At 36.7% G+C, this 14,499-nt stretch overlaps 1 protein-coding gene across 1 annotated transcript; it reads right to left on the bottom strand.

Annotated features, from left to right (window-relative positions):
* Positions 1-5,912: 5,912 nt before the first annotated feature.
* On the bottom strand, positions 5,913-7,049 carry LOC127740533 (protein FAR1-RELATED SEQUENCE 5-like). The gene is made up of 2 exons (XM_052251563.1): positions 6,411-7,049; positions 5,913-6,329 (listed from the first exon to the last, which is right to left on the bottom strand). The coding sequence occupies exons 1-2, from the start codon at positions 7,047-7,049 to the stop codon at positions 5,913-5,915; spliced, it is 1,056 nt and encodes a 351-aa protein (XP_052107523.1).
* Between the last annotated feature and the right edge of the window lie 7,450 nt (positions 7,050-14,499).

The raw sequence follows: 14,499 nt of genomic DNA, 5'->3' as shown, positions 1-14,499 counted from the left end.
AGGGGTGTTCAAATCCAAACTGAGCCAAATTAAACCACTCATCCAATCCAATCCAAACTGAAAATTGACTAAAACTGCACCAATTCGGATTTGATTGGATCTATTTTTTGCAAACCACTGGATCGGATCGGATTTCGGATATACTTTTCATAACCGATCCAATCCAATCCTAACCGCACAACGTATTATAATATTATTATTTTATTATTATATTTACAATTATACTTATAATGTGTTCAATTTGTTATACATTTTTATATTATTCATGTATTATGATTATTTAATAAATATTTTATGTTTAAAATATTATTTATTTATTTATTTTAAGGAACCTAGAATTTTATTTCCATTGTTATATCATTGTTGGTTTTTTAAGATATTCTTGAGATTTGTTATGTCATTGTTGATTATTTAAAAATTGATGTTGAGACTTGTTATATGTATTTAATTTTTTAATTTACAAAAGCGCAAATCTAATCCAATCCAAACCGCATGAAATTGGCTCGGATTGGATCGGATTTTTTTAAAAAAGCATCCAATCCAAACTGCACAGCAAGTAAAACTAGTGTTCGGATCGGACAAGTTTTTGACTCAAAACGGATCCAAACTGCACCGCGAACACCCCTAATTCCTACGGTCATTATACATATTTTTTAAAAAATGCCTCAGAGATTGAATGTTGATGCGATTTTTTACAAACCATTTCCCAAAAAATGAGATATTGTTATTTTTGAAATTTGTTAATTTGTTTATGAGTATATAGTTTCTTGTGGTTTGTAAAAAGTGTTATTAGTTGTTAACCAAAAAAATTAGAAAAAAATATGTACTCCACGAAAAATGACCAAATTTTATGAACAATAATATTTTATTTTTTTAATCATGTTTGTAACAAATTGTATGAAAATATAAATCTTTAATATATTTTTGTAGAAATACATACTTAAATCCTGAACATGTGTTTAAAAAATATTAAAACTTTGGAGTACACAAATTAGATGGTTAAATCACTTCATAATTGCGTCCTACACTAATTTTTTTTTTCATATCTACGTTAGAAAGTCTCTATTTGGTGGTTGCTTAGTTTTTATTTATTAAAGTTAGCTGCATCCAAAAAATCAAATTATTACTCTTAAAAAAAATTTCAATACAAAGGGTAACATGTCTACTCCATGGTCATCTGGACTAAACTCTTCATATGCCTGTTTAGATATATAAAGATAAAAAATTTAATAATATATGTTTAAATAATGAATAACTTATTATAATAATAAATTTAGTGGAATTCATTTCAGGTGATGTCAGGGGAGTCTGAGCCGTATAAAGGTCCTCCCTTTTCTTGAAACCAGGTCTGGACCCAAGGTGGAAATACGTTAACAAGAGGATGGAGTCAGGAAGGCACCGTTTTTATGCTGTACGGCGGGGACGAATTCCTGGGATATACACGGCGTGGGTAGATTGTAAGCCGCAGGTCAATGGGTTCAAGGACTGTGAGTTCAAAGGGTTCGCCAAGGCTGATGAGGCAAAGAGTTGTCTCCGTGCTGGTGGTGTGTCTCTCTATCGACTCAGCTGCATACAATGCAGGTACGTTCTTCTCATCGCACATGGTTGGAAGCCGACGGGGTTCGTTCAAAACACAAAGCATCACTCAAAGGTAGATTGGAGCCCTGGGTAACACTTTGATTAGGCTGCCGATGTTCATTGCTTTTGGTAATGTGCATGTCTGTTCTCGATGTTTCTGAGTGATATACTGTTGTCTCATTTATGGCATCTCAGGTAAGACGGGAGCTCCATGAAGCGAACGTAAGGATGCGGCCTGAGTTGGAAACATTTCACGAGATCTTCGATGAGTAAGCGTTGGACTTAGCTTAGGTTAGTTAACTTTGAATTGGATTTGGCTGGTTTGTTTTATGTTGTTAAGTACGTTTTAGTTGACTTAATTGAGGTTGTTTGCTGTTTCATTCTGAAGTTGGGTCTGTTGTGTAATTTACATTTATAGTCTAATTATGATTAAGTAAAGCTGATGTAAATTTGGGGATGACCTTCTGTTCATTTCCTTTGATATTTAAATATTTGTCATATCATCATTGGAATTCATAGCTGAGCTGAATTGATGCTGAGACATTTTGCCTAAATTACTTTTCCCAAGGATTTCACTTCAGTAGCCCTGTTGCTCTCTCTATGATCTTTTTAAAATAGCTTGTACTATCAGTTTAACCTCTTAGCTAAATTGGGGGATAGTAGACACTAGAATTCTGGCATGGATCCTTCGTGTATTTGGATGAGAAGGGGTTTTTTTCCATCATAAAATATTGGGTCCATCAGTTCTCTAACCCCTAAGAGTTTAGGCAAACTTATCGAGACATTGACTACGGAGTACGTTTGCAGTGACTAGTCTTATCACCTTTCAACTCATTTTTCATTAGAATGCTTGTTGATTACGCTGCCACTTTTCTTGTTTTGGTTAATTGATTTTAGGATTCAAACCCTAAAATGTTTTGTTTCAGCTTATAATAGAACAAGTTTAGATTAGGCAATTAGATTTTTGGATTTTTGGTTAGATTTTTGGTGTTCATGGTTGAGAGTGCTTTTGTTTACTTAATTTTTTGGCGTTACCACAAACAACATGGCTTTAGTCCTTCGGTTGTTTAATACGACTAATAAAATTACAAACATGAAGTTTAAAAAATGCGCTTGATGGTTGTTTCCTGCAGAATGTGGGTTGGGCTTATTGTTTTTTTTTCTTTTGGGCTAGGATATGTACATGGGCCATGCAATGATCTGCTAAAGCTATACGGTGCCACCTTGTACAGTGTCCTAACGCGCTCCACCAATGTAGTTCACTCATTAAACCTCCATTCATTAACTTAATCAAGTTAAGGGATATGCTTATATTCTTTATGTGTTGGTTAACCGTTTAATACATTCGTAAGTAACTTTTACACTTGCAGGATACCATGGTAACTATGTGAGTCACGTGATCACACTTGTGTGCTAGTGAAAATGGGGTTGCTCTATAAATAAGAAGCTTCCCCGGCACGCATGCTGTGTTACGGTAATTTTACCTACTCCTGCATAACAGTGTCAATGGTGAAAATATTAGCCATTAAGGAAACAAAGCATGGAGAGCACTGAGAAACAACGTCTGCACGCTCCATCGCATGTGTCCCATCAGCATTCGATGCCGACGGAAGAGCCCCTCAGTGGTGTGGACAACCAGATCAAGGCGGAATTCATGATAGTAAGAATGGTTAGTCCGTACTTAGTAGATGAAAGTGCTATAAATATACCGTGTTGCATGGTTTGTTTCATTTTATTGTTGCGATACCATGTCTTGATGGATTTGGCATTCTAATGTCGTCGTCCTTCAGTGTACAGGATCTAGTCCGTCGCGACGAGACCATGCTAGCCATTCTACCCAGCCAGGCAAAGTAGATCCAGGCCATCACAGACCTTCTTATCGAACACAATCGAGTCATTTGGTTTTTGACCGATCACATCGCACAAGGAGACAGCAACGTCAAAGGAAACGTGGTTGTTTCCGGACCAGGTCCTGTTGAACAAGCTAGTGGAGTTGCTCAAGCACCTGGTGTGGCATTCGTTGGTTCCCAGTACAAAGACCCGACAAACGGCTTCGGTTCGGAGCCAAAAACGATGAACAACTCAAAGGCTACTGTGCATTATGGATCCCAGAACCTAGGGGTTGGTCAAACTGGTCGGAAAGGTGTTCACAAACACGTAAAGATGGAGGGTGAACCTGGTGCACCCAAGGTAGGTATTTTATGTGCTCAATTCTGACTTCGAATATTCCATTGTGAAGTAGTTAGTGTCGTACTATGTGGACCTGGTTTTGTACCTGACGCATTTTTCAACCCAATGTTCCAGAGAAAGCTGGAGTTCCGTGAGGAAAAAGATTCTGACTTCGGAGAGTTGAGGAATATATGGCTGCGAGGACTCGGATCTCCCTTCACGTTCTACACAAACTGGTTGGCAGATGACGTCAGAGGATATGCCCACGGTAATCTGTATCAAGCATCCCTAGTAACTCATTATAGGAATATTAGACGAAGTAAATTTTTTGTTTTCCAACCGGAACCACTCTCCAGCATTTACTGCTCCTCTGCATAAAAACATTTTCCTTCTTTAACCAACAACAGTTTGCAGCGAAGTGGTTCTTTTCATGGTAAACAAATATTTCTGTTGTAGCTTGAATGTGATTATGTTGTTCCGAATAGGGTGTGATGGCATTTGAATAAAAACTTGATATCTTTCGTGTGTGCGATATTTTATTCTTAAATGGGCAGACTCATTCTACGAAGTCTATGTTGGCATGAACCAGCGACGAATGAGTCATAAGTGAATGATTGATTCAGCAATAACCATGATTATTTGTTACTTTTGGAGACTGATATCGACCTGCAGATTCTACTACTTTAAATTACTCGAATGAAGTTGTGATTTTGTGTCTATTTTGCTTTGAAGAGATATTGCACGCCCAGAATTTCTTCAACAACAATATTACAAATGCTAATAAATGTGAAAATTTTATTTATAGAAACAGAAGAAGATAAAATTACAGGAAATTCTTTTCTGATTTGGTATAGTACATTAATGCTTATGGAGATTCTTTTTCTTTGGAATTTTAACGTGAGCCCTTTTTGGTATACTATCTAATTACATGGTCTTCAATAGAATCAAATCAAATGATTACTAACTTATTATGATAATTTCACTTGGCACCACCTCTACGAAACAAAGAACTCTGATAAATTTGGATACACATATCAGGGAATGACCATGTAAATTGCAGCAACAAGGAAATTAAATTTAAATTGATGACACTGAATATAGGAGAACAAACACGAATTTGGCACCACATGACAATTTGGCCAATGCAAGTAAATAGCCTAAAATAAATTCACGAGACATACAAAATATTCAGCTTGAACTACCGTGGCACATAACTCAAAGAGGTCAGTCACTGCAATATTTTCACTGAAAAGGGAAAGGCTTCTCTACGAGGGGTTCGATGTCTTTTTATCTACCACAACAACATAGTCATTCCACATGGAGGATACAAGTTATCATGATTTGTCTACTGTATACTAAATATAACCACGGACGACATAATCCAACTGGTGTAGCTTAGTTGTCTAAAACAAGCAAATTGAAAAAAAAATGTAACATAACATTACATGTTGCCCAAAACCTAACCATTCTAACCATTCATTCATTGAATGGTTAGTCTCAAACTTGTCTCGAATTACTTGCAAGCCTATCAGTAACCCTGATTATGTCATGCATCATCTGCATCGACAACATGTACATGTCAATTAGTTGCACACCCATGATGAAACAAATTTAACTATTCCAAAATAACAATCGTACCGCTGCAATCTTCACACAGTTGTCCTCATTAAAGCACATTGGGAGGACAGAATCCCAACTTTCGATATGGATATGTCTACTCTAACCCCCTCGTTTGGTCGGAACCCAGATTCTTCCACGTCCGAGTCAGCAACGACTTCTCCCGCTTTAAGTGGAAGCACTTTTGATGCATCACATCGACCCTAACATAAACAAACATGTCATTGTTAAATCCAAATAAACCTAAAACCATGTCACCAGTGATTTCGGCAAACTTATGCAATTATAAAATAAATTCTAGCACAAATACTTAAAGGCTGCCTCTTGCTAACCGTTACTCTATGTAATATGCAAACGGCACCTAACATGGTTGTTATAACATCCACGGAAATACACAAAAGCAACACCCTAAACCCTATTACCACTAACATAGACAACTTAGGATTCCTAGTAACTGTGATAAACAAACCTTTGCATTTTCTATTGGTGAGGAACCTTCCGACCCTAAGCTGTTGTCTTTCCATCCTCCTGTGCGTCTGCCTGCATATTCACCCCCCGCTTTCCGGTGCAGTGTAGGTGTGTCCTGCTTTCCGACACATGCTACAGCGCCTCTTTCTACCACTCATTTTCTTAATTCGCGGAGCCCCTTTGGTCTTAACCACCACGGCATCCTTCACACTGGGAGTATCTCTTCCCTTTGCCAACGGACCCTTTTGATCACATACAGCCTCGATTTGTTCGCATAAAGTTCGTATGCCACTCATCGCTGTGTTAATCAAACCCAGGCTATGTGCAGTTACGAACGAAAACCACTGCGATGTAGTGTGTAATGCACCCTGACGTAATAGAAATCCCCACTCACTGCACTCATCAGCTCTTCCTTCACCGTAGTTATCCAATGATTTAACATCATTACACCACCTATTCAGCACCAACCTTGATGGAATTTCCCTCGCATGCTCATGCTTCAAAATGAAAAACATGTGTCGACACGGGTAACCCTTTCACAACCAAATATGGCAAGGACATTTAACCCTATTCACAACCCTATCATACAGTAATGTTAGTGGCCTACCCGGAATGCCATAGTCTTCAACTGTGTACACCATAGTTGTGGATCGGCGAACCTTTACGACAAAGTTAACTGCACTGACACCTACAATTTCCCTCCTCACGTACAAGAATAACTCTCGTGTGTAAACATCGGCAGCAAACCGCTTGAGTGGGTCCAAGCAAGTCGTGATCACTGGGTTGCCGTGAATGGACTTGAAGTGGTCCTCTAACTCGTTATTCCGATACTCTCGTACCATCAACTCAACATTCTGCACCAACTCAAGAAGATTGTGCCTTGTATTAAGAAACTTTTTGATATTCATATTAATCCCTTTACATCGAGAAGTAGTGCGGAACCCGGCACGAAATTTGTCTCTTAAGTACGCATTTGCCCACATGTTCTGCTTATCATAGGTTTCCTTTGCCCAAAAACTATCATGAAGTCGGTATTCAACAATAGCTGCGTCCCACTCTGCCTCAAACTCTTCTATCTCTATATTTGAGTACAGCCACCTAGTGAAAAGTTGTCTTATGCCTTCATCCTTCAAATTCGAAATCACGTTCTTCTCCACATGCCAAGCACACAGCCTATGTGTGGCTTCCGAAAACACCGCCCTGATTGCTGCCCTCATTGAGTCACACCTGTCTGTCACAATCACCTATGGTTTTTTGTTGCACATTACCTCCAAGAAATTTTCAAGCAACCACGTGTATGACCCAATGCTTTCATCCAACACCAAACCAAACCCAAATATGGTTGTTTGCTTCGGCATTGTTCGAACCAAAAAGATAACCAAAGGTCTCCAATATTTATTTTTCTTGTAAGTCGATTCGAAGGAAAGCACATCACCAAAATGTTGGTAATCAACCCGGCTCCCACCATCAGCCCAAAACAAGTTTGCTAGCATATTGTTGTCTGTCAAATTGTACCTAGCCATGCACATCGGATCCGACACTACTTTTCCCTCTAAATAAATTATTGCGGCGTTAGCGTCTCCATCAACAATCTTCTCTCGCTTGGTCTTCTCGATGTAGTTATAGGCATCCTTTTCGTGAAACCCATCAGAGAATACCCCCCGGCTTGCCCTGCCATATAACCTAGGATCTTCGACGTGGGGACACCGTGTCCCTGCATGCCATTAATCTATGCCTTAGCTGAACAATCCATGTATCTAAATTTGTTGATCATATGAACCATCTTCATAGGAGTTAAATCATGTTTGTGATCTAGTATAACTTTTCTAACCCTCCAAATTTCGCTGACATCATCCCATAAACTGATAGCATTGCGTCACAGTTTGTGCACGTCTCCGATCTGTAGTCCCTCTTTCTGTCAAGCCTTTCGTAATGTTTGTGCAGCCTCAGCCCTACTTTGTTGCAAAAAAACCTCTTCCTAATCACCCTTCCATTATCATCCTTTCCTGAGTCACCCTTGCGAATACCGAACCCATGGCATTTGCCGTATCTCCTGTAAAACTCATACGCAGCTTCGTCCGTGCAAAATACCTTCCTCATCATATCGGCTTCGGTCAGCATTAGCTAGCACGTCTCGATATTTAGTGGCTTCTCCCTCCACCCATTCATCACAAGTATCAGTTTTACCGTCTCTAATCGGTGTGTCGTTTGTTTCAGATTGTGTTCCGCCGCTACGATCTTCTTGAATTCCAGCACCTCGGTTAACTCCATCATCTAGTTTAGCCTCCATCCGCACAACTACACCACTGGCACAAATCACCTTTACTTGCTCAAATAAAATGCCAAAGTCAACATACTCAAAACCCATTAACATCAACTACATATCATTCTTTACAACATCAAATAAAACACATTAACTGCACCAAGCAACACGGTTCTCTAGTTTTTTACTGTTGCAATAACAAAATCAAAAATATATTCTGTAGAATTTATTAACTAGATAAAAAGAAAAAAAATAGAAGAAAAAAAACAAACAAAATTCAAATGACTTAATCTTAAAGCAACTCATAAAACAGAAGAAATTGAAAGCAAGTTCCTCATCAGCTTAAAGCAAGTTCTTACTTAATTTATTAAGGTTTACTTTATTTTTATGAATCTTATTTTTATTTTTATTTTTTTTAGTTTGTGTTGATGGATACAAATTTACACATACTTGTATTTTCATTTTTCAATTCAATTGAAATTTCTAGTTCAACGCATCCTCCTCTTATAACTTGTACACATCAACATAACCATGAAAATCACAATGGTCTTCCATCCAAATAGATCAACATGCTTCAAAACTAAGACAGGAATACTATAATAACAAAACCCCTTGTAAAATTCATAAGCATATACTATATATGCGTACAATCATAGGTACATATATGTATGTGACAAAGTATCACCACTACTTAAAAGGATAACTTAGAAGCATGTATACACATATGCACGCCCTATGCATTCACATGTATAACAACACTATTTTAAATTGAGGAATTACATTAAAGTTTATACATGATTAGATTAAATTAAACAAGCTAGGTGAACATGCTAGAGAGTGATGGAAGCTTGACCTCTCCATTGTGAGAGAGAGGAATAGTGAAGTTTCCAATGACTGGAAATTAAAGAAAATAAAAAAAATAAAGAAAACAAACAAACAGAATATATTTTTGATTTCTAACTCCCATAAAAACTGCTTTGCAGAAGCTAAATTTTCGTTATTTTAATCCTACTAACCAGACTCATCTACCCAAACTAACTGCGTATACAACATTCCCAACGAACAATTAACCATCTAAATCATGCATGCATAATTATTACTAAAATCAGCACGATCACTATAACAAAAACAAAGCCAGAAACAACTACGTTTAACAATTTTAGACTTCCATCGTTTATTATTAAACTATCTTGCACAAATATGAACAACACAGCTCAACAAATCCAGCATAATATAATCTTTCATAAGCTCCGATTCACCTCTGCTAACGACTTCATTTATACATGTATCGAATTTGAAACAAACTTCACCCTTTAGCCTTCTAGTGGATTTTCACTACCCCAAAAAAGAGTAAATATCACCATGTTACCCCAGAAAATTGAAATAATTAAAAAATGCATACCAAACTATCATTTTCTATCCTATATACTTAGGTAGCATTTGTTTTCGGAGACAGGACACAGAGACATGGACAGTACATATTTAAAATGTGTTTGGAAGTAGAGACATGGACACGGAACACATTGTCTCTGACACAATTTTTTATATTTTTGTGTCCATTCTTTTATGAATGACAATGATGGACACGGAATTTGGAAGAGTGGACACATACTTCTTATAAATTTTGTTTTCCTTTTTATCCATAGATATTTTTTATTATTCCATTATTATCCCTTCTTATTTTTTCTATAATTAGTCTTAAAACTTTTGAAAGATAAATATTATTAAAGGTAAAATTGATCTTTAAAATGCTAAAAATAATTTATAAGTTGTAATTGATTTTATATAATTTAAAGAAAAATCATTTTTTAGATAAAAAAATTGGTTTTCTAAATAAAAATAGATTTTTATGTGTAAAAACTATTTTTTTCATGTAAAAATGGATTCTTTTTTAAAACTAATTTTTTATTTAAAATTAATTTGGCTTATTAACCTAAACAAAATTTTTTATTAATCAAACTCAGATCTATTTTTTTATTAATCTTAACCAGATGTATTTCTACTCCTACATATTAATAATAAATTTAAAAATAAAATAAATATATTTATAATTTTTATTTTAATATAAATACAATTATATATTTTTTTATTAAAATTTTTGGTCTTTTCAAACATTTTTTCAAGTTTCGTCATTCTCTATTAAATTAGTTTGTACTTGATGTAGAAAATTTGGAATCATATGATTATTTTAGTCATTTCATATAATATTTTAGTCTTGTCCATGTGTATCTAAACATAATACTGAACATTACATTGGTTTCTTATACATCGTATCCAAACACAATACACAAACAATAATTATTAGTGTCTCTGTCTCAGTGTCATGTTCTGTCCTGTCTCTGAAAACAAATGCAGCCTTACCGATTACTGCCTAATGTGCTTTACAGGGTACGAACTCCCTTGCAGCTTCTCACGTTCTCGCCGGAATCGTCAACCTTGGACTGCCCCTTAGATCTTTGGCTATACAAAAAACCACCAGCTACCAGCACGTGTCGTTGCTTCTAGCTTCTTTTTACCCCTCTTTGTTTCATCTGCCTTTAACCAACAAATTGTTATTATTATTATTATTATTATTATTATTATTATTATTATTATTATTATCCACAAAATTTTAATTTTATTTCTCGGTCCAAAAGGAAAACTAAAACAACATTACAATTGTAAGAATTTTTTTCTTCAAAATATTTGAGTATTTTTGGACAATTCAATCAAACCTAAATGAAACATAAATCGACAATTCATTGAAACTAGATACATATTGAATCAGTAATAAGTTTATATTTTCTTCTTTTATCAATCACAATCTAACCACGATTTCTTCTACATCAGCGTGAAATGTATTAAGAAATTCTAACACGAACAATGTCTAATTACCTTAAGTTTAGCTTCCTCTCCCATGGAACATCGGCATAAGCTCTAGAGACCTGAAAGTATATCAAGAGTTAGGAACAAATTAAAAATAATATAAAACCGAAAAAACCGTTTTATAATAAAATAATATCAAATAAAAATACACACATTAAAACATAATTATAGTCTAATATAATTATTATTCTTAGGTAATTCTTGATTGATACTATCATCCATACCTAAAAATTACCATCAATCCAATTATAATACAATCCCAACAACTAGTCAATTATCAAGGTTTCAACAATAAACTATAAGAATTAATCATGCTTCAAGCAATCAGCTTCAACAATTAATCGTTTAACAATGCTTCAAGCAATCAGCACCAAAAAATTCATCACTTAAAGATATATCTTACTACATTAATATATATAATTTCAGATGCAAAAACTAATTATTGTATGAAAGGCCTGTTTTTTAACTTTTATGGATACCCCATCTTTCGTCACCAGGCATGTATTTTTCTGATAGAACAAACTCATCCTCTGCTAAGTGCAACACAAGAAACTATCTAAATTATATACATATTAAGGCACTACTATAACAATTAATCATGCTTCAAGAAATCAGATTCAATAATTAATCATTTAACAATGCTTCAAGCAGTCAGAACCAAAAATTTAATCCTTTAATCATGCTTCAAGAAATCAGTTTCAACAATTCATCACTTAATAGTTAATAATGCTTTAAGCAATCGGCAGCAAAGAATTATTCTACAACTAGCACCAAAGAATTAATCAACGCTCTTGAACAAATATTTGCTTAAATATACTAAATTTATCTATATTGAACAGATTAACAAAGACTACCACATCGTTCTCTACCACAGCAATACTGGGGAGACAAATACTAATTCCTGAGATCCACCAAAAAAACTCTGCAGTCCAACTATCTACAGCTATCACAGCCTGTGCTTGGATTCATGCTTCAAACAACCAATAGCAGCGTTCAACACTAACAACTAATCATGCTTCAACAATTATTATTCCAACAAATTACATTTATACCTAGGGTCAATGGAAGACAGGGAAGAATGCAGACCTGGTGGTGACAGAGCCAGTGGCTGGGGTGGAAGGGTCGAACAGGACTGGCGCCGGCAGGAACACAAGGCGCAACAGCAAGGAGTGGTGGTGGTGGCTACAATTTCCATGAATGACTTTGAGACGGAAAGGGCTGCTCGAATCTCCAAGCTGGCTCCAGAAACTTGCAATGGTGAGTGACTTCCACGGAAGGTGGCTTCGAAAGTTGTGATGCCTGCTACGCAATGGAGGCTTCGTTGGTGGCGCGACAGATGCTTCGAAGGCTGCGACGACTGCTGCGCGATGAAGGCAAAGTGAGCGAGCATGAGGCGGTGGCTGTCGGAAGGGACGCCGACGGCGGTGGCACCAGGCGATGGCTTCAGATTGAGCTCGATGAGATTGAGACTTGAGATGCAGCCTGATGAGCGTATAATTTATACGCTTTTTGGCATTGTTTTTACTTAGTTTTTAGTATGATTTAGTTGGTTTTTAGTATATTTTTATTAGTTTTTAATTAAAAATCATATTTCTAAACTTTACTATGAGTTTGTGTGTTTTTCTGTGATTTCAGGTATTTTCTGGCTGAAATTGAGGGAGCTGAGCAAAAATCTGAGTTAGGCTGAAAAAGGACTGCTGATGTTGTTGGATCCTGACCTCCCTGCACTCGGAATGGATTTTTTGGAGCTACAAGAGTTCAATTGACCCGCTCTCAATTGGGTTGGAAAGTAGACATCCAGGGCTTTCCAGCAATATATAATAGTCCATACTTTATGCAAAGATAGACGACGTAAACTGGCGTTCAACGCCAGTTCCATGTTGCAGTCTGGCGTCCAGCGCCAGAAACATGTTACAAGTTGGAGTTCAACGCCCAAAACACGTTACAACCTGGAGTTCAACTCCAGAAACAGCCCAAGCACGTGAGAGGCTTAAGTCTCAGCCCCAGCACACACCAAGTGGGCCCCAGAAGTGGATTTCTGCACCAATTAGCTTAGTTTACTCATATTCTGTAAACCGAGGTTACTAGTTTACTATTTAAACAACTTTTAGAGACTTGTTTTGTATCTCATGACGTCTATAGAACTGGATTTTATATACTTTGACGGCATGAGTCTCTAAACTCCATTGTTAGGGGTGAGGAGCTCTGCAGCGTCTCGATGAATTAATGCAATTATTTTCGTTTTCCATTCAAACACGCGTGTTCCTATCTAAGATGTTCATTCGCGCTTAATTTTGGAGAAGGTGATGATCCGTGACACTCATCACCTTCCTCAATCCATGAATGTGTGCCTGACAACCACCTCCATTCTATATCAGATTGAATGAGTATCTCTTAGGTTCCTTAATCAGAATCTTCGTGGTATAAGCTGGAATTGATGGCGACATTCAAGAGAATCCGGAAAGTCTAAACCTTGTCTGTGGTATTCCGAGTAGGATTCGAGGATTGAATGACTGTGACGAGCTTCAAACTCCTGAAGGCTGGGCGTTAGTGACAGACGCAAAAGAATCACTGGATTCTATTCCAACCTGATTGAGAACCGACAGATGATTAGCCGTGCTGTGACAAAGCATTTGGAACGTTTTCACTGAGAGGATGGGAAGTAGCCATTGACAACGGTGACACCCTACATATAGCTTGCCATGGAAGGAGCCTTGCGTGTGAAAAAAGGATTTCAAGGAAGAGTTGAAATTCAGAGGACAAAGCATTTCCAAAACTCCAACATATTCTCCATAATTAAAGTAACAATTATTTATTTCACGCTCTTTTATTTTTCTAATAATTCTTACTGATAATTTTAATTGATATCCTGACTAAGAATAACAAAATAAACATAGATTGCTTCAAACCAATGATCTCCGTGGGATCGACCCTTACTCACGTAAGGTATTACTTGGACGACCCAGTGCACTTGCTGGTTAGTTGTGCGGATTGCAAAAGTGTGATTGCAATTTCGTGCACCACAGCCCTCCTCCCTAGACTATATGTGTGAGAGACGGAGAGGAGATCGATGAATACCTAGGGCTTGCGTGATTGAGTAAGATCAGGGATTGCAGGTTCGGTGATTGAAACAAGGCGACGTTTACATTATTTTTGTTCCATACCATAACAAAAAACAAATGAGATCAAACACATACTGGGTCTTCAAAAATAGGCCCAATAACATAACTGATATCATTAACAAAAGATTATTATCCTCTAACTCCATTTTTCAGCATACATCACTATCAACTTTGGCGCAAAAATTGTCTGTACTTTAGAGGCAGCAGTACCACACATCCCCTTCTTCACCATGCCATGCAATTTCAGCACCGGCAGAAAAAATTTGTTTTCAGCACCATAGGATGACATTAAAAAAGAGCACCTAAGTAGTCTTTTTTCCCTATTTAATTTGTATTTATTTGCTTCATACAGGTAGTCATAAATGTGGAATTAGCTCTCCAATTCATTAGGGTAATGGTTAAACTCGTTAAGATTAT

Source organism: Arachis duranensis, chromosome 7, assembly GCF_000817695.3.
Source record: "Arachis duranensis cultivar V14167 chromosome 7, aradu.V14167.gnm2.J7QH, whole genome shotgun sequence".
In the NCBI taxonomy this organism is placed as follows: Eukaryota; Viridiplantae; Streptophyta; class Magnoliopsida; order Fabales; family Fabaceae; genus Arachis; species Arachis duranensis.
This window is presented reverse-complemented; position numbering and strand designations above follow the sequence as displayed.

Coding starts and splice junctions, on each gene's coding strand:
- LOC127740533 (XM_052251563.1), bottom strand. CDS start 7,049: ATGAGGGCAGCAATCAGGGCGGTGTTTTCGGAAGCCACACATAGGCTG. Junction 6,330..6,410: donor TAACATTACTGTATGATAGG/GTTGTGAATAGG, acceptor TTCATTTTGAAG/CATGAGCATGCGAGGGAAAT.